The sequence below is a fragment of the Anguilla rostrata genome, chromosome 3 (assembly GCF_018555375.3).
Source record: "Anguilla rostrata isolate EN2019 chromosome 3, ASM1855537v3, whole genome shotgun sequence".
Taxonomy (NCBI): Eukaryota; Metazoa; Chordata; class Actinopteri; order Anguilliformes; family Anguillidae; genus Anguilla; species Anguilla rostrata.
Genome location: NC_057935.1, coordinates 37,250,509 through 37,275,204, shown reverse-complemented (window position 1 = coordinate 37,275,204; position 24,696 = coordinate 37,250,509). Strand labels below are relative to the sequence as shown.

The window sequence follows — 24,696 nt, the reverse complement described above, 5'->3', positions numbered from 1 at the left end:
AAATTTATGCTAGATTTTTAAATAAAATGAAAAATACTGTTATAGTGAAGAGCATTTTCAGTTAGTACTGTGAGAAAGCTGCTGAGAAGTCATTGTTTTTTGAAGCCAAATTGAAGCAGAAACTAGTTTTTAAGCCTTCGAATTGTAATAGGTGTTAATTTGGAAATTGTTTGATTTAAGAATTGGCAATGTATGAACAAATTTTAAATAAACAATTTATACTGCACAGGATTTGAAAATAGTTCAAACTCATATTATTGTAACTTTAAATACAGTGCTGAAATACTTCTGTTGAAGGCTGAATTGACACGCCTTCAACTGCAGCGTTTCACATTGCTAACAAATCTCTTAGGGCAGAGCTTTCCCGGTCAAAGTCTACCCAGTGAATTAAGTGAGCAGGCAGCCTCTGTTTGTACTCAGCCATGACCTTTCCTGATTAGATATCTTGTTTCTGTGAGCATGTCTGGTACCTGAATTCAAAGTACTTTTTCTTCCTCTCTGACATTCAGGCGAGCGGTCAATCCCCTAAAAATAAAAAGCTGCAGAACAGAGGAGGGGGAGGAGGAGGAGGAGGAGGAGGAGGAGGGGGAAGCGGGGGTGGAGGAGGCAGCGGGGGAGGAGGAGGAGGAGGCGGAGGAGGAGGAGGCAGCGGAGGTGCGGGAGGAGGTGGAAAGAAAAGCAGCGAACCGAAGCGGAGCAGGAAGCCTGGCGCGGTCGGGGAGGGCGCGGAGGACGATGCTGTTAGCACAAGCAGCACTCCAAAGAAAGGAGGGAAAGACGTGAAAAAGAGGAAAGGGGAGGAGACCCCACCCCCGAACCAGCCCAAGCAGGACAGCCCCGCCCCTGCAAAGAAACCTGCCAGAGACAACATAAAGGACCTCACTTTGTGCAGGTATGAATGAGCAGGAGTCTAACACCTACTGTAGTACTGTAACCCCACACAATGGACATCGGTTTGTTGCTGGATAAGTTCCTGGATCATTTTAGAGTTTTCAGTACCCACCAACTGACCTACACTTCACATTCACATAGTGTGGTTCTTCGACTGAACTAAAACCTAGGGCAAGCATTTGGTTGGCCAAATTAAGCCTTTGGGCCATAGTCTTGGTGTATGCTTGTTTATTTCAAGTAAGTGCTTTTTACGGATGTCCTTTTTCCATAAAATATTTTTTTAAATATGGCAAATTCATTTGGAGCTCCAAACAGACAATGGACTGTATGTTTAACGACAATTGCCACATCTCCCGTGGATGTTTTTTGAACAGAACAGGCCCAGTCCTCTGTCTCGTCTTGCACTGGTATTGCATGTTTGATTGAACGCGCGCACTTGTGACCTGTGTGTGATCGCTCCTTGTGCCCGTCAGCATCCTGCTGTCCGAGCTGGAGGGCCACGAGGACGCCTGGCCCTTCCTCACCCCCGTCAACCTCAAGTCTGTCCCTGGCTACAAGAAAGTCATCAAGAAACCCATGGACTTCTCCACTATTCGAGAAAAGCTTTGTTGCAATCAGTGAGTACCATATACGCGTGTATAATCCTTTATCACGCTGATTAAAAAGACTATAGTGAAAATAATGTAACTTTATGAATAACATTATTACTTTGCTGCACAGATTGATACTGCATAGTACTTAATGAACGAAAATGTGTTTCAAAGGAATCTCTTCACAGAGGTTCTGTGTATTACAACAGTATAATTTGTTCTTTCCTTTCGTTTAAGATACCAGAATCTGGAGACATTCATCATTGATGTCAACTTGGTTTTTGACAACTGTGAAAAATTTAATGAAGACAACTCCGATATTGGACGAGCCGGACACAACATGAGGAAGTTTTTTGAAAGAAGATGGACTGACCTTCTGAAGACTAACTAAGACTGACGTTACTGTACTTTAGCTATCTGGGACCACTCATCTCCATGTCCAGTTCCCAGAACAGCACACTTGAGAAAGTATTGTACTCCAAATCTCCAAGGCACGAGGCTCAAGTCTCTTCCCCAACAAAGCAGGGCTTCGAAATTAAGTTACTTATACTGATGTACAAAGCTGGTCAGGCAAGAACAGGGAGAATGCACCCAGAGATCTGGTCTGGAGTGCTTTAGTGCAATACTTTTTCTTTCTAAGAAACCGCACTGAATTCGCAACCATCAGAGCTGTAATAGGGAAAGGATGCTTCCCACTAGCTACCTGTAAATATATATTTTTTTCCTTTTTAAAAAAACTGTATTGTTAATATTATAGTGAATGTATTTAATTTGAATTATTTATGATTTTTAAAGGTCCAGTGTTCTTCATTTTCTATGAAAAGGAAGAAATCACAAAAACTGCTTTAAATCTAAAGGAATGTTTTTTTTTTTTCTTTCCAAGTATAAAACAAAGCCAAGAAAAAAAATGTACTGTTTACATTGTTCCGTGCATCCGGGGCACCCGAAGACTCATTACGGTAATACTGTAAAGCTGCATTTATGTATAAATATATGTTTTTGCATCACTTAGTTGCAAAAGGCAGTGAGACAACAGTGACACATCTGTATATACTGTTCATTAATGTTAATATTAAGTCTTGTTTGGAATATGTATGATGTGTACATATCGTTTCAGACATCAGATATTGTTTATGCCTTAGAATTGACTGTAGAATATTATTTTAGTCTTAAAGTGATGATGAATTTATTGCTTGTACAGTAAATATCCTCTGCAAACACTGTGGTCTCCTTAATCTTGGTAGTGCCTACCTTTACAACAGGGTGTAGGGGATATTGTTTTTGTTTCCCATTTTTCTATTTTTTTAAATGTATCCTTTTAACCCTCCCTGGCCTCAACCCTTCTGACGTAATCATTTTATCCGTATAAGCTAGATTGCGACACACAGTATTTTTCACAAATGCGTTTCTCTCCATCTACCTGTACACAGATTCTAGGACACAGGGACACTTGTAACCATTGTGTTTAAATCTTTCTGTGTGTCCTGGCCTACTACAGGCAGCTAGAACAGATTATTATAATTCTTTTTTTTTTTTGTACCTGAGTGAGAGTACTTGAAGTTTTTATTTTAAGAGCTTGTGGAAAAAAATGTAGCATTCTTTTTGTAGGAGCATTATTTTTCACTAGTGTGTGTGGCACGGATCTATTAAAAGGATGTTTTTCAAACCAGTATCGTTGTGTGCTTTTTTCTGGTATTTTTTCACTCTGAAACATTTGCTGCACTGAGAAAGGTGAGTACAGTGTGTATATTGGAGCGAAGAAGAAGGGGGGAAATGGCTTCATCTGAAGTGGAAAGAGGGAAAATACCATCCCATGCCCTCGTAGTGGTTATTTCCAAACAGAGCACTTTTTTTGCATTCATGGCCCTTCTGTTAAGGGTCATCGTAAATCAGGGATCTTAAGCTGAAATCCTTGAGGGCTGCTGTGTCCACGCCCGGCTGAAACCCAGGGGCCCATGCTGTCAGGGGGCCCACAAGGTCCGGGGTGGGGGGACAATATCACAGTAATCAAAAAGTAGAAATCCTACCTGTAGCTTAGAGATCCTGCGCTCTGTCTGTTCCGCTGTCTGTGCGGCTGTGGTGCAGTTGGTGCTCTGCTTTAAAATGGGCGTGGCGGAGGGTTGTGGGTCGGCTAGCCATGAAGTTTGTCGTAGCCCCGGGGCCCATGTAATCTTAATACAACCCTGGCTATGTCTGCTGGTTTCTAATGTGTTCCTGCACCTAAAGTGCTTAATTTAAGTCATTCATTGGCTGAAGAGTCTGCACACCTTGTTCCCAAGACCTAAACTGGCTGCTGATTAAAAGAAAAGTACCTTGGAAATGAAATCTCCAGTAACTCCATGACTGGAGTTTGAGACCATTCTCATAAATTACTGAAGTACTGTACCATAAAAGCTAAAACAGAAGATAAATGCATAATTTGTCTTTCAATGTATTTCTTAAAAAATACAGCTGACGGCAAGTGGGTTAGTAGGTAACTCCAGTAGCCTATATGGATTTATGTACAGTTCTGTCTCAAACCGAAGACATCTGATTATCCGCTTTCAATCACCCCGTTCAAAACAATATAGGTAGCTCTGAAACTGCGCACGATTTCCTCAGTGAGTCCTTCAGTTTCCTCGATTTTACACATCATTGAAATGCATGGGTCTGACTGCCCATTGTTGACAGTACCTCACTGCGTTATTTCGCCAGCAGTTGTTGACAAGGGGCAGACTAAACGTTTGAAGTCATGAAACTCAGTATCAGGAATGTGAAAGTAATTGTATCGGGGGGAAAGATGGCAGATAAAAAATATTCGTACAAATAAGCATACAGTAAAATAACACGGTCTAGCTAACGGTGACGACCTTTCTCTAAACTAGCCCCTTCGCTCCCAGGGATGTCACATGACTGTACCGCGTATCACGCTGGTCGACCAGGAAATACGTAATGTCAGCTAGATAATCCTTTCTCTCAGGTATTAAACGTTTATGCTCTGTATTCAGTGCATCTATTGTTTTTAAATGATATACATGACTATTGTAAATGTTTTCTTTACATGTTGGAGTTGCCGTAGTGTAGTTTTCATTTGCCATTTTTTCGTTGGCAAGTTATGTTACCTTCATAGCTAGGCGATTTGCCTGGGAGTTGCCTTGTGTTATTCATCGCAACGACAAATAGTATTGCACTTCTAGCACTTCTAGTTACGTAGCTTGACCCTGTATCGGAGTATCGTCGCTATCCATACCATTCAGCTTTACAGAATCGTTAAGTGCGCCATCTTGTGAAAAACATCGCTTGTTTATTATATTTATTTATTTTGCAGGGTCCAGCTGACACGGACTATCAAAATGGTGTCACTAATTTGCACGATCAGAGACCACAGAGATGACATAAACTGGTGTGCATTCTCTCCTAAACTGTTGGCTACGTGCTCCTCTGACAAGACCATCCGCGTCTATTTTACACAGGACTTCTCTGAGCTTGCATTCTCGCCACTTACTGGACACGGATATGGGGTCCATTGCTGTTGCTTTAGTCCCTGTGGCAAGTTCTTGGCATCTTGCTCAACAGACGCCACAACAGTTGTCTGGAGTATGGACACCGGTGACTTAGTGACAGTGTTTGAGCACCCAGGGCGAAGCCCCGTCAGGGTGTGCGTTTTCTCCCCTGATTCTTCTTTGATCTCAGGTGCGTCTGATGGGACTCTCGCCCTGTGGGACTTGCCTTCAAAAAGGTTGCGCAGGTAAATCCCTTTACTTTCGAAAAAAGTATGAAAACATAAAACTGTGCGTTATGCAGCCGCCATACACATCTCTGCCTGACCAAATTGCTTTTAAAAAATTCGAATTGAACACGTGTTGAATAAATGATTAAAGAACACATGCTGCATGTAGTTACACACACATCTACTGAAAGCTAAATGCGTATGCGTGTCATCGTCAGCACTTTTATTCAAAAATATTTCATTCTAAGGTAGTAAGTTAACTGCATGATTGAGCACTATCTGTTTTGGTTTTTTTTGTGTCGGAGTGGATTGCTATTTTTTCTATTTAAATTATAATGCAGGCAGTACAGTGAGACAGTACAAATACAGTGGTTATTATTTCTTCTGCACAGCTATCAATTTATGTCAGTCTTTGATTTGTGGAAATATATTAACCCTCAGGACCGGTGCAAGTAACGAAGCCTCGATTGTAGCATGTTCCTTCACTCCATGCGGTCAGATGTTTGCAACGGGATCAACCTATGGCGACATTAGGGTCTGGGATCTAGAACTGAATCCTCTTCACACTGTGAAGAATGCCCATGATCTAGGGGTCACCTGCTGTCAATTTGCACCCAAGCTCCAGAATGGTACGTTTAAGTGACCTCACAACTTCCTCTGCTTTCCTGAATATTTACTTCTCTTCTTCACTTCCTTTAATTGGGTTCTCCTGGTCATGTGATGTCAGACTTATTTTAGCATTGCTAGGGATGTTGATCATGTTAATTAAAGAGCAAAGTGTAGCATGTGTTAGGCTACATTTCTGGTTCACGTGAAGGGGCCCCAAGCAAGCCAGAGGCACTTCTCCTGACCCACCCAGTCTACTGCCCTGCATAGGTCAGCTGCACCCGAGGCACTGACCTGCCATAATTTGATATGGATCATTTACAGTGCCCCTAATAGGAGCCATTTTCTGATTGTCTCAGGCCAATAATGTGTTGTTTAAGTCCAGGTATAATAGCCCGTTTGCTGCCGGTAGGTTTATGCTACAGTGCTTCTCTGTGCTGCACAGTATGCTGGCTCTGCACATAATCAACATAACTCACAACAGCGCTTTGGGCTCTCCATAACAGGAAGAGAGAGGAAAAAAAACACGTCCCTGATTTCTCCATTTATCACGAGCTAACAAGCTTATGCACACGCGCAAAGGAACCGATTCATTCGTTTACACACAAAACATTTTATAGGTGGGTGTAGGTGGTGACAACACGGCGTGTCTTTAATATGCTGTGGGGTCAGGAGCGTTTCCACTTCCACGTTACACTGCTGAAGTGCGAACGGCCAGACTGGGAGACATTAGGACGGCCTACATAGCACTGCCACATGCTGCGAACTGTAAGCTCTTGTGAAAGGAATAACAACATGTTCTAGTTGGGAATTAATTAAATGTGTTATTTGAATAGATAACACCTCGCACTCTTGCAAGCCTCTCAGCCCTGACAGAATAACTAAAATAATAGGACCTCAATTTTGACCTGGATATTCACTTGCCATTGAGAAGAAAAACATTCTCACTGTGCATACTTGACGCAGATGTCCAATTCACTATTTTGAGCATTTTTATCACTTTATTTTGATAATAAATATTGGTGCCTCCTGTTTTGCTTGCTGGCAGGAAAATGGAGGTAAATCACTGAGTATAATGGTAACAACCAACAGAACAATTGTTTGATCCAAACGTTCTTTGACTAACCCCTACAAAGGAAAGTAAAAAGTAAAGGTAATCTACTGTTAGGTATTGTAGTTCTGTATCCAAACAAGGGGGAGTGCTTTTGGGTTGTCCTGTAGAAATGCATAAGACTCATCGTAAATAATCTTTAAAGGTTACAATATTTTTGGGATGTTTCAAATGCAGACTGATCATAAAGCTCACCTCCTTCTATCTGCACCAAATTACTCTCCCACACTGGAATCAGAACTTCACCTCAGGATCACCTCCACAGAAACCTCAATGTGCCACAAAAAACAATATACATATATGGCCTTATTTATGGTAGTTATACAGTTTGGCTTGAAATGTTCTCCAATTTCAGTTGTGTTTGAATGGAAGTCTGTTTTATAGAGAGAAAAAAAGAAATAGGTATACTTGCATTTCTTGGTTAAATAGACATCACATGTAATGCAATGTTTAGATTTATTTGGACACAAAACCGTTTGAATTATAATAGGTTATGATAGAGATGAAAATTGCATGGCATACTTCTGTGACAAATGCAGTAAGAAGATTGAATGCATGTGAAATACATTATCAGAATTTGAAATGCTCCAAGTATAAATATATTGATTGCTATAAATACTTCTGCAATACCAATATTTTTTCGAATGTGTCTTTTTTAATAATCGTCTAAATTTGAAATCTGTTAAAATAATTCCATTGTGTTTGAAGCATTGCATTCGCACGACAGGAAAGTTTAGGCTATTAGGTGTATCATAACCATATGTTTGGACGAAAAAGGGTTATCCATTTTAATCAGCTGAGAAAAAAATATTAATTCTGCCTGCCATGGAAGAGCTCCTTGCTCAGTTTTCTTAACCATTGTCCTTCTCTCGTTCATTTTATGAATAAAAGTCCTGTAACGTTACTGATTCTTATATATATAGTAAACAGGAAACACTTGTTTTCTTATTGACTGCCATTTATAATGATTCCTGCTCACAATTTTGTGGTGCATGTCCCCTTTTTGAAACGTTCCCCTTGCTCTCATTGTAATCTTCCTTCAGTGTGTCTCGGAAGGAAACGTTAGCGCGCTTCTCTTGCTGTTCTCTCTCCCAGACGGGTGTTTGTCGCGGCTTCGACTGGCCTCCTGTGGGCAGGACAGCCAGCTGAAGATCTGGATGCTCTCTCGGCAAGCCGCAGCAGGTACACCGACCCTTATCCCCGTCTGTCGCTCCGCACGTTAAATAGACAAATGCGCCCTCTGCTCGACCTTGGATCTGAGCCCACTGAAGACTAATAGTTGCATCACTGCAGAACAAGACGGCTTATGGTAAATTAATTCTCATCAAAAGCACGAATAATGAGCTGTATCAGCTTGAAAGAAATGGTCACTTTACAATATCTTTTTGGCTTCCAGGGACCTCCAAATAACCCACACAACTTCTATTAAAGGTTTTTATTGAAATGGTGAGGAAATTACTCAGGTCTGCCCTTTGCATTTTTCTTTAATAATATGTACTTCATTTGTGTTCAGGTTTTTATTTGTCTGACAGCTTTCACATACAGAATATAATTGTACCTTTACATAACTCTTACTATTGAAATGAGCAACGAACAAAAGCTAAAAATATTTTTTGCAGTTATATGCTCTCACTCCACACTTTTTTTTTTAAGCTGTGAAATGACAAAAAAAAAAAACAGTGGCAGATAGAATTCTGCACCTCATACAGAACAGAAGTCAATGTCTAACCTGCCTCCGTTGCTGTGGAAACGGGAATGTCTGGCTGAGGGGGCTTCATCCTGTGTCACATCCCAGCAGGATTAATACAAGGCCTTTGTTTTAGCCCAGTGCCTGCCGAAGGGAGAGGCTACTGAACAAACTGTAAGAGACGAGAGAGCACGCGTCACTCACGCTGCGCAGAACGGGGGACGCTGTTTGTTTTGCATTTATATTGCTTTTACATTCTTTGGAAACTGAAATTCAATTCATTGAAGGATCATCTGCAAAAGTGCTGTCACTTTTTTTCCTTTTTTTTCCTGGATGCTCATACCAGTGACTGTAGCATTAATATCAACGCACATAGATATTGTTCAGATTGAATTTATTCTAATTTTGATCTTCCAGTTATTGCATGTTGATATATTTACCGGATCTTGACATACTCTTGCACCTGTGCATTGTCCTCTTTGAATTTTATTAAACATTTATTTGGAAGTACACATTACTTTTAAAGTACAACTTCAGTGATTTGTAACCCCTTTTGCCATTTGTTGAATAACAGAAGTGTAGGTGGGTGGTGCTTATCTGCGACGACTTGCACTCTGAAAGTAGAACCAAGAGCAAGCCTTGAAATTCCACAAAGATGTGCACACATCCCGAGCCTGGCACACGAGGCTGCAAACACACACCCACTCCCCTAACCCCACCTAGCTTAAACCCACCTCTGAGTATGAGATGACATAATGATGTGGGGAAAAAACCATGATCGATAATGGCCAGTGCCTACATTTTTCTACATTTGTCTGTTACAACCAAAATTGTTAGATTAACCATACATACGTGTCACCTTGTGTGTACTGTATGTTCTTGTATTTGTAATTTCTTTACCAAAGATGCTCCTTAATACTGACAGTGAGTTTATAAATGAAAATATACAATGGTAAATGATAATAGATACACACTGCCATCTGGTGGGCTTACTAATAATGGCTTTTCATATCAATATTGATAATTTCACAGGCAATTTAACTTCACCAGTGAATTTGGTTTGATAAGCTTTATATTCAAAAAATTATATCTGAATTGGGCAATATTATTTTCTATTAATTAATTTCTATTCTATTTCTATTTGAATGTTTAGCTCCTTTGTTTGCTAGCTGTAGGCTATAGCTAGATTATAAACAATAAAGAACACAGTTTTGCCCATTAAGAATCCAGCTCGCTGGCTTGCAGTGAGCAGTTTAGTCATTTAGCAGATGCTTTTAGCCAAAGCAACGGCCAAAATTGCATTTCACCTGGCAGACAAACGCCACTAGAGGTAGAGATAAGCAAAGTTGCAATTATAAGTGCCACTGTCAAGGTGCATGCCTCAAGATCTTCAAAATAAAGGGGAATTTTAAATAGAAGCATTGGTCTGAAAATGTCACGTTTTTGCCACTGAATCTGCCTTCCTGACTGATTGGGGAAGGTTGTGCCACCTTCAGGGAATGAGGGCAGAGATTAGCTGGGGCTGTGAGCAGTGGCTGCTGGGTGCTCAGAGGTAGGACAGCCAGCTGGGGAAGGGATGCTGAACGGAGAGGTCTAGTTGAAGTGTGTATGGCGCAATCATTGTCTGAAGATAGGTAGGAGCAGTGGGCAGTACCAATTCATAGCTTGGAATACCAGTGTGTGATTGAATGCGGGTCGCCACAGCAAGACAAAGAAGGGTGTCCAAACGTGGAATTCTAGTGTGAATTTGGGGAGGACGAGGACCAGGTGGGCAGCGACATTCTGGACCAGTTGGAATGGCCTGATACCTGGTCATTTTCTACATTTGGTTACATTCATGAGTGACTAGCAAACATTGTTTCACTACACATAGAAGTGATCTGTTCTGTTCAAAGATACCTCACACCTGCATTAACTAATGATGCTAATCTGATATGTATGTCCTGTATAGAATTCCTTGGTTTTCTAGTTACAACTACATAGTGGAATGTTTGCCTAGGAAATTCTATGGAGCAAGTGGTATCTTTTAATTTTAAATGGGTGTAAACATAGCACAGCTGTCAGCTAGTTATTTACAGGGCATAAATTAGTTTAATGATAATTAGCAGCAAGTCCGTTTGTTTAATAAAAGTTTACTCGCTAGCTAATGTTCTCCTTTTTCTAGCTATGTTAGCTGCACAAACATGGGTCTGCTAGCCTGCAATCTATCTGGCTATTTTACCTGTAGCTAGCAAGCTGATTTTGTGAACTACTTTATTGTGGTTCTCCAAACTGTCCAAAATTCAGTGTGTTTACATAGCCCATGTTATTGTACGCCATATGAATGGAATTTAGACTAAATTTGTCCATGGATATGTCTGTGTATTTCTGCATGGCAGTTGTATGGTAAGATTCACTGGCAAAATGTTGCTTCACATTTTGTTCTTCTCTGTGGAAAACTGATTTGTACTTGGCTGTTATGGTACATCACCTGGTATGGACTTCACACAGGGGTTGGCTGCATATTCCAGACCTGGTTACATACCTGCTATAGCTGCAGGTTTGTTTTTTAGGTCTGTGCATTTTACTGACCAAAATGTATCCATATAGCTAGCTAGATATATCAACTTTTTAGCTAATGACATAGTGTTTTTGATTGCTCAAATGCAATATTACAGTTACTGTTTCCTTTCTCTCTCGTGACAAGATAGGGATGCCATGGCCCAGTGCAGTGACTGAAATTGATATGAATTCTTACTGTACAAATACATTTAATGTGTGTTTTTCTTTAAATTAACATGTATCTTTGAATAACTGAGGACAAAAGGTTAAAAAAGGTCCTGCACAATGTAGGACATCTGATCACCCAAGATATTGGTAAAACAAACAGCAAAACTCACAATATTGCCATATGCATAGTGATTTGTGCTGCCTTTCTTCAACAGATTACTTCATTAAAATCTTTGGGTTTTCCTTTTTAGTGTGGTTGAAAGAAAGAACACATAGCCTAACTGCCATACTTAGGATGTCTGTTTTTGACAATGAAATCTTGGCCCTCTATCTTGTTTCTTTGTTCCTGTCCGATCCGTTCTGCTAGCCAATAGGAATGCTGACATAGCTTCTGTTGTTGTTAGGCAGAAAAAATGGGATACGCCAGCCACTCTTACTCCACCTCCCTCTCCCATGATGCAAATTGTCTGTTGGGCCAGTGGGAACTAGCAGTAGTGTTAGTGTGACATCATAATTAGACCCAAAGGCTTATTTTTCTTTTGCTGATCGTACCCAGCTAAGTGCATAGTAACCTGACTGGCTAGGCTAGTGGCTAGCACTGCGTCTAGGATATAGGTCAGCTGGGCCACTTGGTTGGCTTAAGGCGGGCAAAGTGTAACAAGCAGTTGACGTAGCCCTGTTACTGAGAATGTACTGTATAAAGGACAGTCATGGAAAACTAGGCTACAGTGCATTGTGTGGATCACTGAGTTACTAAAATGTTTTAAATCTGTTGACTGAATGATGGATTGATGAATGCATTTGTCTTTACCCTGCTAGCTAGCTTGATTCCTAAGAGTGGCCTGTGTGCTGATATTCTTTGATCTTGGTATTGTGCTGCTTGTGTTGCCTACAAGAGTTAAGCTGTGACATTCAATAGGTAATGAAATGAGCTATGTTGTATGCTCAAAAAATTATTATATAATATATAAAATATATATAATATTATTATATAATATTCTTCTATACTAATACAATTGTTCAGAAAAAAAAATATTTTGGTTAGCAAGTAATATTTTTTCCCAAAGAGATTTAATTATTCACAACCCTAATAAATATTTTAAACAAAAAATATTAACATAGTAGGCTATTTCTTCAAGTTAATGTCAATCTTAGGCAACTGTCCTGTGGGCTCCCATGGTTTCTTGTTTCACTGGAGTATAAAGATGGGGTAACACAGGAAAAAAAAAAATGTGTCATGATTAACCATGGGAAAGAAAAGAGAAGAGATGGTTGCAAACAAATAAATAAAATATAAAAAATACTCCTTTCCACTATTATGTTAATCATTAAGAAGTTTAAAACCACTGAAACAGTGGTAAACCAAAGAAAAATTCAAGGGCCACATTTGAAGATATATAAAAATTGTTTGCATCTTGGGGGACACAAAGTCTCCAAATCTAACATTAGAAGCCATTTTCTGGCCAGAAACCCTTTTGGAAGGCTCAGAAAATAAAAAATCTATTGAGGGCAATCAACAAAATCATTTGCGAAATGGCATTGGAACAATTAGAACCGGTTGTTATGGTCAGATGAGAGCAAAATGAAGCTTTTTGGCCATGCATACCCGCGGTTGATTTGGCATCGGAAGCGTATGTTGAAAAGAACGTCATGCCCCTTTTTGTTATCATGGGATTGTTTTGCATCTACTAATGCTGGAGCAATTGAGGTCAATGGGACCATGAGCTCCACCAATTACCCACACATATTGGCCCAAAAGCCTGGTTTTCTCTGGCTGCTAATAGATCTTTCAGCAAGGCAATGATCCCAAGCATACCTCAAAAATGGCTGTTTTGTAGTGGTCATCTCAGTCTCCAGGATTGAATCCGATTGAATGTTTGTCATTTGAACTGAAGAGGGTGGTCCACAAGTGCAACGAAATATTCTGAAGGATCTTGGAAAAGTTAACCAGTCTCAATAGAACATGGCTCCATAGGTCTGTCCTTGCAAAGGGAGAATGAAAGTACTGAAAACAGGGCTTTGGCTTTTTCAGACACATTTTTTTACGTTTATCATAAAAAAGTGATATTGCAGTTGAAAATGACATGAAATGAAAGAAAGGTTCCATGTTTGAGAATTAAAATACAGGTCAGACCTTACTCATTTTATAAAGACTTTATCATTATGGACAGGTCTGTATGTGACCATAACGTAAACATTCTTACCTTAGGCATCCAAAATGATAAAATTTAGTGAAAAATTCAGTAGATGAACAGCAGGAACTTTAGTCAAGCAAAACTACAAAAACCTATGGATTATATAGAACGGTAGTTTGCTCCTTCAGCATTGATATAGCATTTTCAACTAAATGAAAAAACAATCATACATTACTGATTTTTTCTGTATTATTAGTTTATTATCATTTTTGTAAACCTGTTACTACCATGATAATGTTCACCATAATACAGTACTTACCTTAATCTAACTGCTGTCTCTTTAAATATATTTGTTGAATATGTTTAAATGTATTTCATGAAAGGGTTTTCTTGTTCCTTGTCTGAAAGTTTTGTTGTTCTTCTTCTTCTCTGCTGGTGGTTGATGCGCAGGTTGCAAGCTGCAGCTGCTGCACACGCTGGTGGGGCAGACTGCGCCCGTGCTCTCCTGCGCCTTCTCCGCTGACGCGCAGCTGCTGGTCTCGGGGTAAGCAGTCAGCGCATGCCCTACCACAGCTATAGTCAGTGCGCTTTGCCTTATGGGAAAATGAAGAACACATAAGGTGGTCTGCCGGTGTATGGACTTCCTCTGGCATGTCCTCCTCAGCTTAGCATATCATAGCATGCTGTTCTGCTTGTGCTCCTGCAGTTACGTGCAGAACCCTGAATTCTATTTAGGTAGAATCAACATTAACCTGTCTGGTAATCAAGATCTGTTATCTGGTATATTGGACTATTTCAATCCTGTCCTATGGATAGATTATCGAAAATTTCTAATGATTGTATTTCTACAGCAATAGTAATAATTCTACATAACCAGTTCAAGTAGCAAGGCAGTTTTTTGTGTAATCTTGCAATGAAGAGCAATGTGTATACTTTCAGTCGTTTTCATCAAGACTTGCCTTCATACTGTCCTGCCGGTATTCTGTTTGACCACTAGGGGGACCTAATCTTCTTTTATTTTTGCATGTTCCAAACTTTAAATTATAACTGGATTAGCAGACGCTCTATCAGAGCGCTTCCCACTTTTTATACACTTAATTGTTCCATTACAGTGATTTACGAAGCACCGTTTAGTACTTCTCAAGGTAAAGTGTCTTCGGTCGAACCTGGATTTCGTACGCATTTCCACCCTGTGCCACTGTCCAATGTTGCCTTCACCCACCTGTTTTTGATCAAAGTAGTGTTGCGTTGTACCTGCATTTTGGCCACCTGTACTGTTTATATGTATGTAATTTGTTATGTGTTCTTTTCTCATGGCAGCTCAGTGGATAAAACTATCACAGTGTATGGTGCTGTAAGTAAAACCTTTCTATAATATTTTCTTATAAAGGCTTCATTTGAGTATACAGTTAGGTACTGAATTATATTCAGAACTATATAAACTTGAAAGATTGCCCAAAATTTCACATGAATGATTGCTCAAAATTCCACACTGTTAAATAATCTGGCTGTGTGATTCGTAGGACCAAGGTGTTTTGCTGTATAGATTACACCAGCATGAAAGGTAACGTTCCTCACTTGTCATTATGGAAATAACTTAAATATACTTATGTTAAAGTGTGGGGTGCCTGACTGTGTGTATTATGTGCTTCTTCAGATATGTGACAGCCTGTGCCTTTTCAGCAACCGCACCTTGCCTTATAGCCACAGGATCCATGGACAAGTCCGTGAACATCTGGCGGGTGGAGGATGGGAGGCAGTCAAAGCTCTTCTCACTACACCCTCCAACCACAGTTACAGGCAATCAAAGCTCTTCTCACTACACCCTCCAACCACATTTACAGGCAGTCAAAGCTCTTCTCACTACACCCTCCAACCACAGTTGCAGGCAGTCAAAGCTCTATTCTTCTCACCACAACCTCCAAGCAAGCATGGTTACGACAGACTCCCCTTGCAACAGCAAACTTTTAAGTGTGCACATGCGGACGTGTGAGCAATTAGCAATTTAGAGAGTCACTGACTGTACAATTTGCAGTTGGAGCTTTTTATGAGAATGGTTGATCATTCCACATTTATTTCCTACTGTCTCACTGAGAACAGCATTATGTATTCACATCGATTTACTGGAGGGTTGTGCGTTTGTAAAATAACAGGCTATGTTGTGTAGTTGGGGATGAATCCTCTCCTCTCAGCAAGACTGCAGACCCCCTACGGACAGCAAAGGCTTGTCACTCAAAGCTTTTTTCTGCGTATAATAGCACGAATCGGCGCTACGTGAGCAAATGCTGGAGGAAACCCCGCTCCTTTGCGAGAGCTGAAGGAACACACTTCCTGTGCCCCGGAGAGCTGTGGGGAGAATGTTTCCTGGCTGAGGTAGCTGGGTAGGGGCAGAGGAGGGTTATGAATGCAGCGGCTGGCCCCTGAGCTTCAGGCCTCCGCCGACAGATGGTACAGGGCCCCTCTGGGGATAGCGGACCTGAATTGGGATTCTATAAATATCACCCGAAAACGCTCCACCGTCGACACCCAGCCGCAGGCCACTTCCTGGGGATTTCCTCTGCCAGTAGCTGGCGCTGACGGAAAATGCCAGAAACCGGGCCTCTCTGCGCAGCTCTACGAGCGTATCTTTCTGATAATACGTTTGCAGCCATGAAGGATTTCTGTATGTTTAGGAGCTGCGTCGCAAGCCTCGTGCATGGCCTCAGAGTTCCCCTTCACATTTCCTTATGTGAGATTAAATACACTTTCGCCTGAACAGAAGTACAGGCCTGAACAGCCCCCCCCCCCCCCCCCACTTTGCTGTGCGAGACGCTAACGTTGTTTTTTCCTCCTCTGTTAATCATTAGGAGATGAAGGGAAGTCCCCGCCGGGTGAGTCCTTCTCCTCGTCTGTGCTGCTGCGAGCAGTAGAGGTCACTGTGTGTTTGCTGAGGGGAATCCAAGTCTGACATTAATCAAAGGGTGTTTGGGGAAAAATTCAATATATCAATATCAGTGTGACGTTCGTCGCAATAATGTCGCACCTGTTGTTTTCCGAGCGGCCACTCGGGCTTGGTGGAACATCCACATTCGTCGCATGAAGCACCAAATTGATTTTCGCCTTGCTTTTATTTGATCTAGATCAGATGGAAGCATCCTCTTTCCCTCTGTCTTACGGTTCTGTCGCATCCAGTGCCACATGCAGAAATAATTAGTCCTGTGCAGAGATTCAGTTGCTATCAATCAAACAATTCCCATGAATTTTGGTTGATTGTGCATTCTGTCTAGTGAAGGTATTGTGTGTGGTTAGGATTTTTCTGGAGTGTGTTACCATTAAGTGAGAAGGCAGGATGTGTATGTTAAATAGGTTATTAAATAGGTTTCCTTAGTAATATGGCTAGTGGCTTTATGGACCAAGGTACCTGCATAATTGCAGGTTTAATTGAGTACAGCAGGAGAACTATAGCATCTGTTGAGCTGCAAAAAGTTACATGCAGTGTGTCTGCTGTTTCCTGAGTAATTTTTGATTATGAAACATTAAAGATTTAATTTAGATAGGTGCACTTTATTTCCACTCTAGATTTGAACATATTACAGCATGTATATTAAAAGTGAAATTTTGAATATTTCATTGCATTACAATCACAGGCACACTTATCCAGAGTGGCTTACAGAAGTGGAGTATTAAAACATTGAAATATTTTATTGTAAGTGTTAGTAAGATTTTTTAAAATACTCGTTTTATTCTTGTTTTTGTTTGTGTTTCCCAGCTGAAAGCAGTATAGCCACATGTGAAGGTAAGAGAAGAACAGTTCATCCATTGCACTGTGCTGTCAGTCCTTGCCATTTTAAAATGTCATGGTCTGTTTTCATTTTAGCAGTGTTATAGGTACTGGGACAGTTAATGCATTAGAAGACAAAATCACAAACGACAAGGCCGATAAAGCCACAGTATTCACTCAGCAGTGGAAGATTATATTAAGTGGGCCATCTATGGGATGACCTCACAATGGTGGAAGAATCAGACAGCAGGTCAGAGTAGGCTGCTGTCCACCTCCAAACGCACACCCTCAAATTCCAAAAACTGTGTTTTCATCACATTAGTTGAGCGGCAGCCCTCGCTGCTGCTGACATCCAGGGACGCCTGTCCACTTTGGGATGGGCGAGGGTTTGTGTGTGTGGGGGTTTGTTATTTTGAAGTTGGCTTTTTTTATGATATTGCTGTATGTCTTGTCAGGTCATTCTGGGAAAAAGAAACTTTGCACACTTGAGTATTGTTTTGACCACAGGTGCACTGTTAAAAATATAGCCACTTGTACACTGCAGTTTAAATGGGTTTTCATATCTGTCTTTCACTTTCAGTCTAGCTTAGGCAAGATGCACAGTCTGTAGACTCTAACATGGAGGTATTTCTGCACACCACTTTGAGTCTTCGGCTGCACATATGCACACACAGAAAGGCCATGATTAATGTGATGCCTGTGGCCATACTAGTAATTGTTAATAATCAGTTAATTGTGAATAATTAATTGCCAAAAAATCTGAAAGATTTCATTTAATTGTCTTAAGTGTTATTTCTTTATAGTCAAGGTTGGAGAACATACTGTGGCTAACCTAAAGACCAAATGGAGCTTGACTTTATTTCACGTTATGCTGAAAGCTAGAAAATGTGCTTTGTCATAATAAATGAAATGTATTAGATATAAATATTTGCATGTTATCAGTTTATGGTTTATATCAGAGACCACCCACCAAGATGTGAAAGTCAAATCCCATACACAACCTCCAAACAGGCCATGGAAATCTAGAGGCGAATATAGTGTATATTCCAAGCAGTAAAAATATGGGATGTGCATTTCGCCAAATCTAAATTCTGTGATGTATTATTTCAAAGTGTAAACACACCCTAAGAGAACCACTCAAAGCTGTAAGGGATGAACTCCACATTGGTAATGCTAGCCGATAATTTATTTAGTTGTGCTAACACTTTAGTCTTTAACCTTTCATCAGGGCACGGTTGAGTAAAAACTCGTAGATAATGGTCTTCACGTATATAACCGCAACGGCTTGGGTCATGAGGTGGTTGGTGTCTGAGACTTGGGTCATTAGTGTCAATCTAGAGACGGGGAAATTGGGAGTACAGAAGACACAAAAATTACTTTGAGCAATGATAGATATCTTCAGCCTTTGCTGGACTCGTTCAGCTGCTTAATGATGGTAAATGTAAAGGGCTGTGGCTCCGCACAGTTATGATTAGAAAGCCCTCGTGACACATGAGCGTGTTATAAGTCCCATCTCCTACTATCAAGAAAAACGACGGTCTCTCGATGTCGTCGGCGAGACCGAGACAGAGAGGTCGTGCCGAGGCCTCTGCTAATAAATATTTACCGGACCTGTGAATGTGATTAAATCGCCGCTGAGAAACGGAGGGCACCGCGGGGCTAACCGCTGGCGTTTCTGCGGCACGCCTCCCGTTTCTTATTTTGTCTGAGAGCGGACGATAATTGGTTATCCGTGCGGACGCGGTGTTTATGCGAGGAGCCGACGGGAAGCGCTTGGTGGGATCAGATAAGCGGGGTAACGGCGGCCCCGTTGGGAAGCCACTTCCTGTTTTGCGCGCTCTCCAGACAGGAAGCTGCCGGGTCACACGAGGCTGCTGGTGTGCGACTGGTCGGAGGAGGACGTCTCGGCTTGGCTGTGCGCCGAGGGGCTGGAGGCGCTGGTCGGCGCGTTCAAGGCCAACAACATCGACGGAGGGGAGCTCGTCTCCCTCACCAAGGACACCCTGGCTTCTGAGATGAATATAGGTGAGGGTGCGTCGCTCGCAAGCACTTCTCATTACGCACCTGTGGAACTGTGGGAATTTTCTTGTTGGCAGCCGTGTCATGTGAATTTGTTTTCCTGGATCTTCCAGTGAAGGTCTTAATGAGCAGCAGGTACAGGACTTGCTTAGTTTAGGTTGTATGTAAAATTCAGACACTGCATGTTCCAAATGCAATTTTTGAGATTGATAAGACTTAATGTAAAATTCAGCGAGAAATCGCCCCTGCCAATTTTGGAGTGATGACACCTAACAAGCTACTTTATCATTACATGAGCAGGAACCTCCCCTACTCAGGAAACAAGAATGGCACAAAGTTGTATGTTAAAACATGGACACTTTATTAAAATATACTAGCATGTGTCATCTGCAGAATGCAAACTAGTGTGTGTCATCATCATCATCACCATGTCCAGAGAGCAATATTACACAATATTTATTTTAGTTCTGTAGGACCACAGTTGAGAGCCTATCTGTCTTGTGTCCTCCATGCATTACAACAGAAGCATGAGCTAATCAGCTTTGAAAACACCTTATTATCCAACAAAATCCTTTCTTTTGGAAAGTGAGAATTATAATATAATTTTAATATAAATATAATTATTCCAGGGGTGGAATGCACAAAAAAATTCAGCGAATACATAATCTGGCTGGAAACAGGATTTACGGATTTGGATTTATCAGGGTATAGACTCTTTAATGGACTTGTACATGCTTTTAACTTTTCTGTGCTGTGTCTGTGTTTGTGAGCATTTCCATCTGTTCTTCTATGGAGGGTCTCTTTCTTCCCTCTATCTCTTCCCCTTCATTCATGCATTCATCTTTTGAACATTCATCTTTGCTTCATTATGTGTATTGTGTGTCACTGTCGTCTCATAGAAATGAGGCGCACTTGTAATATTGATGTGATTGAATTGAATGCTAATTTGTATGATTGTATCTTCACATACCATTCTGTAAATCCCAGCTGAGGCTTATTAATGCTTGTAAAAAAACCATTTTCTGCATCTTACAAATTACACCTGATAACCAGAGATCTACTGAGTGCATGCATGTTTCTGATGGATCTTGTGTTTCTATGGAGAAATCGGTAGATACCCAGTTAACTCTATGTGATGTCACGGTTGTAATTTAACTGCAGTTCTCCTACACAACAAATGGCCTTGTACCCCACTTAATTTCTTCATTTACAAATGTACAGTATGTGACATGGCACTCAATTTAATAAGTACTGTAAAGACCAAGCCTCAATCTTCAACTCCGAGGGCAATCTTACTGTTAAAGTATTGTACTGTGGCTTCTATTATTGCCTGACTTCCATAATAGTCTTTTTCATTAAATCAAGCTTGAATTTGGCCTCATTCATTTATTGTGGTAGAACAAAAACATTACAAGCTTGTGCTTGTTTTGATAGCCTTGATTATATTTGCCTCTAGGTGCCAGCACTTTACGAAGAATAATCCAAGCAGACCTGCTCCATTACAGCACTGTACATTAAGTGTCCTACGGATAAGGATGTTTTTTGTGGAAGCGTTGCACGTAAAATGATTTTAGTTCCCCGATCAGTTCATTTCTGCCCTTTTCATCATGGGCTCCTATGCTATTGTTCATCCTCAAGTCCTTTTTTGACATTTGTGTAAAGGAAACCCATTTATCATGCTCTCTCATTCAGTGCGGCTCGTCACCTTCTGCAGTGAAGGATGTGTTAGTGGCGCCATCTCATCCAAGATTTGAACCCCTGACCCGACCACGCGCACCCTTAACCTTTCCCCCGCTCCCCTTTTCCCGCACAATCACATCCCGCGTTCTTCACGTTCTTCCCCCCGTCTCCTGAGGGACTCCCGAGCTTGCCGAGAGGGCTAATTAACAAAATCAGCGCGAGATGCCGGAGTCGTCATACCGCGGTCTTCGGGACGCGAGCCGGCGCGGTTTCGCTTCGGTGGCTCGGCTGCCGCGGGAACGCGTCTGGCGCTGGAGCGTCTGGCGACCGCGGGTCTCTGCGGACCGAGCAGCCAACAACCGCGGGCGCGAATTTACATGAGCGGAGAACCCGAGGAACGCCGTTGCATTTCGATTACAAATGTTTCGTTCGAGGGGCGTTTGTGTGGGGCCCTTTCATCCTCCGCAGTATCCTAGGGAGCGGGTTCGAAATCAGGCCGCGTTCAGCGCTGCTCTGCGAAGGGCTTAACTCTTCCAGAGAACACCCAGAACGTTTAAAGTCAGCTGGAATTCCAGTCTGTGCTTTTCCATTTGTTTTCACTTTGTTTAATATCAACAGAGCTCACTGGCATGCCAGTGGCGACAGTTGCAGAATGAACCGGATATTTGGTTTGTAGTCCACGATAAAGGAGGGAGTGTCATTTGAACAGGAAGCTCTTGTGAGGTCTTTGTGGAGCTTGTTTGGCTATGCAGAGCAATTCCAGACTGCGCTGAATTTCTGAAAATCACCTGAATATCACACACTAACCCTGTGCCCCCTTGAGTTCTTGTTTAATGAGAACAGTTAGCATGAAAATGAAAGGTATTTGCTTTCACGAGTAGGAAGGAGAATGGGATTTACTGGAATTATCTTAAAGGCGACCTCCAGCTTATCTGTTTTCAGCATGTTGACTTACTGACAGGTTAAAGTACTATGTAAGAATTTTTCATTGGTTTCCCATAAACCCAGGATAAACTCTTACAGGTACCTGCAGTGTGGCATCTGTTTGTCTGCTTTATGCATGACTCAAAGACCCTTGAAGCAAAGAAAGCTCATTATATTTGAACTCCCCTGTCTTTGAAGTATAACATTGTGAATCCAGGGATATTTCTTGTCCCTGCAGTTTGCATTACAGAGCAGATTTTCAAGAGTTTTTATTAATATTTTGTTTTGAATGTGTCCTGTCTTTTTTCCTCATTTAGATTCGATAGGCCTTCGAAACAAAGTGATGCGGAAGATTGAGGAGCTGAAGATGTCGTTGGTTTGCACAGGTGTCCCAGATGAGTTCTTATGCCCCATCACCAGAGAGGTTATGAAAGACCCCGTCATAGCAGCTGGTAGGTGCATGTTTGGCCAGTCTTTGAAACACAACTTTCATCTTTCTCCCAAGATGGCAGTGTTTTTATTTTACATGAACACTATGGGCCAGATTTATATAGAGTACATAAAGCTTGCAGTGCAAAGTTTTGACTGCTCTGTGACTTTAGCCAATATTTTCCTTGACAAACACTCAGCCTTTATTGCTTGGCTGCAGTAATTAGCTAATAATAATTCATATGAATATTCTGTACCATTTGATGATTTCTTGCTTGGGAAGTTGAAATAATGTGATTCTTGTTGATAGGATTTTCTCAGTGCATCTTCAAGTACTGTACCTGAAAATCAACGCTTGTTAATTGCCTGAACTTTAGTAAATTCAATGGGATACATAATCAGCCACACTTATAATATCTCTGCCAGTTATTTGCGCAATCCTCCCTTAAATGCATATGCATTAAGGAGAAGAAGCGTGCTTGCGATGACTCAAATAGATGACATAAATACTGCGCTTCCATCCGTGCGCCTGTTTGATACATAAGATGGATGTTTCACGGGCAGACTGCGTCATGTCAGCATCTGAAAATAGTCGCAAAAGGCATAGTACATCTGGCCCTATATGACTTGGAATCTTTCTTCCTTTGATTACATAGTTAGACACCACAGACACTGTCAGTAATGTCTCCCTTGGTTAGTCAATACTGATGGTTTTGCCTTAGGACATCTGATTGAAGGTCTCTCAGTACCTTTCCAGCATTGCATATATGGAAATTTGCTAAATACCTACAATTAATCATTCACTGAGTGATGCTCATTTGTCTCATTTACGGAAATACAATGATGGTCAAATAAATGCTTGCTTGTGCGTTTCTCAAACAGATGGCTTTTCCTATGAGAGAGAAGCAATTGAAAGCTGGATCAACAGCAAGAATCGCTCCAGTCCCATGACAAACTTGCCATTACAGACAACTGTGGTCACTCCAAACAGAACCTTGAAGATGGCTATTGGTCGCTGGAAGAGCAGCCAGTGATTAGAAGCATTTTTCCCTCTGGTCTCTCAGAATATTTTCCAATATTTGAGAACAGGAAGATTTCTTTTATAGCCAATCTCTTATAGCCAATAGCCAACCTCTTGGTCAAATGTATATTCTGATCTATCTATATGAGTATAGAGCCATAGTATGCATAAATGTTTATCTCATGTAGGTGTATATTCCTGGATGTGTAGTTCACCTTGTAGATAACCTGTCGTGTTTTTTACTTTATTTTTTACAAGACCTCTACTTTAATTGTAAACACTCTCTGTCGCATAGATTTTTTGTATCTATCTATCTATTTCAGAAGTCTTAAGAGTTCTCCATCCAGTGACTCCATCTTTGTACTGTTCCTGAAATTAGATGCTGATGGGAATATAACCTATGTAGATGCTTATTTGATTTTTAGCCTGTTGTTCGAATATAACTGATGATTTAATTTTGGGCTGCTACCACCTGATGTGATAGGAAGACAGTTCTGTAAATGTGAAATTTTGTCTTTATTGAAAAAAAAACATTTTGGACCACGTTTAATTCATATTTATTTGAAAGAATACCATGTTGCCTTCACACAACAAGTTGAAAATTAGTGGCCCTAAATAGTAATAATAATCATTGAAATGATGTTCTGAATATGCATGTGTGACTGCTTTAATAGTTTTGGGCTGGGCTAAATTCATATTCATAAAGAATCAATCCCTGTCTTCACAAGATAGTTTAAAAAATTGTGCCCCAAGATTCAGCCCTCAAAAATAGCGATGGACCCTATGAATAAGGAAGTGAAATCGGGCTCATTGATTTAATTGTAATGATTGCATTTCTAGCCGTTTATCCAGGCTTTGGTCGTGCGACGCTGGAAAGTCATAATGTTTCCTCCTTTTCATGAAAGATGTTTTGCTAATGTATGCCATTCTGTGCCAGCACTCTTCTTGTTAGCAAACCCATAAATTTAATTTCCAAACCATGCAATTTTAGACTACTTTGGAGTGTTTTGCTAAGGACCATAATGGCCATCATTCCTGGACAGAATACACTGTGTCTTATTTATGAAACTAATATTGCTGTTTTATATGTCTGTGTCTGCTATCCTGCTATGTGAGGAAGATATGGGCTGTCAGGCTGCTGTATCACTCTACCATCATGGGGCGTTACCAAATAATATACCAGCATGTGTTTTCCCAATATGTCAGTCATGTCAGTTGAATTTTTATTTTATTTTGGAGGTTGATCCATTGTGACAACTTCCATACTACACTATAAAAATATTTTTAATCATGACCTCCTTTGGAATCTGTTTTGAACCCTAAAATACTGATCATATCCAAAAAAGGTCTGGTGAATTCAGATTCTCCCACTCTTGTTAGAACCTCCAACTTGAGGCTTGAGCAGAAAGACTTGAAAAAAATAAG

At 40.9% G+C, this 24,696-nt stretch overlaps 2 protein-coding genes and 1 long non-coding RNA gene across 16 annotated transcripts in view; all 3 read left to right on the top strand.

Annotated features, from left to right (window-relative positions):
• The window catches only part of baz2ba (bromodomain adjacent to zinc finger domain, 2Ba), a 102,088-nt gene extending 98,941 nt beyond the window's left edge, over positions 1-3,147 (top strand). For all 11 annotated transcript variants that reach the window (XM_064327374.1, XM_064327373.1, XM_064327376.1 and 8 more), the window contains 3 exons: positions 510-892; positions 1,365-1,508; positions 1,719-3,147. In XM_064327374.1, the coding sequence (XP_064183444.1) occupies positions 510-892; positions 1,365-1,508; positions 1,719-1,872 (681 nt within the window). In that variant the 3' untranslated portion in view covers positions 1,873-3,147. The remainder of the gene's footprint in view (positions 1-509; positions 893-1,364; positions 1,509-1,718) is intronic.
• Positions 3,148-4,297: 1,150 nt separating this feature from the next.
• wdsub1 (WD repeat, sterile alpha motif and U-box domain containing 1) lies at positions 4,298-24,565 on the top strand. Of its 4 annotated transcripts, XM_064327383.1 has the most exons (11): positions 4,299-4,440; positions 4,789-5,208; positions 5,632-5,819; positions 8,003-8,089; positions 13,889-13,982; positions 14,759-14,792; positions 14,962-15,002; positions 15,096-15,247; positions 19,044-19,223; positions 22,139-22,273; positions 23,133-24,565. In XM_064327383.1, the coding sequence occupies exons 2-11, from the start codon at positions 4,814-4,816 to the stop codon at positions 23,282-23,284; spliced, it is 1,458 nt and encodes a 485-aa protein (XP_064183453.1). In that variant the 5' UTR covers positions 4,299-4,440; positions 4,789-4,813; the 3' UTR covers positions 23,285-24,565. The 4 variants fall into 4 exon arrangements, 1 of the variants encoding a protein (XP_064183453.1); XR_010328998.1 differs by lacking the exons at positions 22,139-22,273; positions 23,133-24,565 and adding an exon at positions 17,187-17,213 and having other exon boundaries at positions 4,298-4,440; positions 15,096-16,308; positions 19,044-19,156; XR_010328997.1 differs by lacking the exons at positions 19,044-19,223; positions 22,139-22,273; positions 23,133-24,565 and adding exons at positions 17,187-17,213; positions 17,779-18,473 and having other exon boundaries at positions 4,298-4,440; positions 15,096-16,308.
• LOC135250754 (uncharacterized) lies at positions 8,090-9,111 on the top strand. The gene is made up of 2 exons (XR_010329000.1): positions 8,090-8,216; positions 8,304-9,111. It is a non-coding gene; the product is annotated as an uncharacterized LOC135250754 (long non-coding RNA).
• Positions 24,566-24,696: the final 131 nt, after the last annotated feature.

What these genes read in the sequence shown, in the direction of transcription:
- wdsub1 (XM_064327383.1), top strand. Translation starts at nt 4,814, where the DNA reads ATGGTGTCACTAATTTGCACGATCAGAGACCACAGAGATGACATAAAC. An exon ending in TGCACCCAAGCTCCAGAATG is followed by an intron (nt 5,820 to 8,002) that starts GTACGTTTAAGT and finishes TCTCTCTCCCAG; the next exon opens with ACGGGTGTTTGTCGCGGCTT. An exon ending in GGCTTCTGAGATGAATATAG is followed by an intron (nt 19,224 to 22,138) that starts GTGAGGGTGCGT and finishes TTCCTCATTTAG; the next exon opens with ATTCGATAGGCCTTCGAAAC.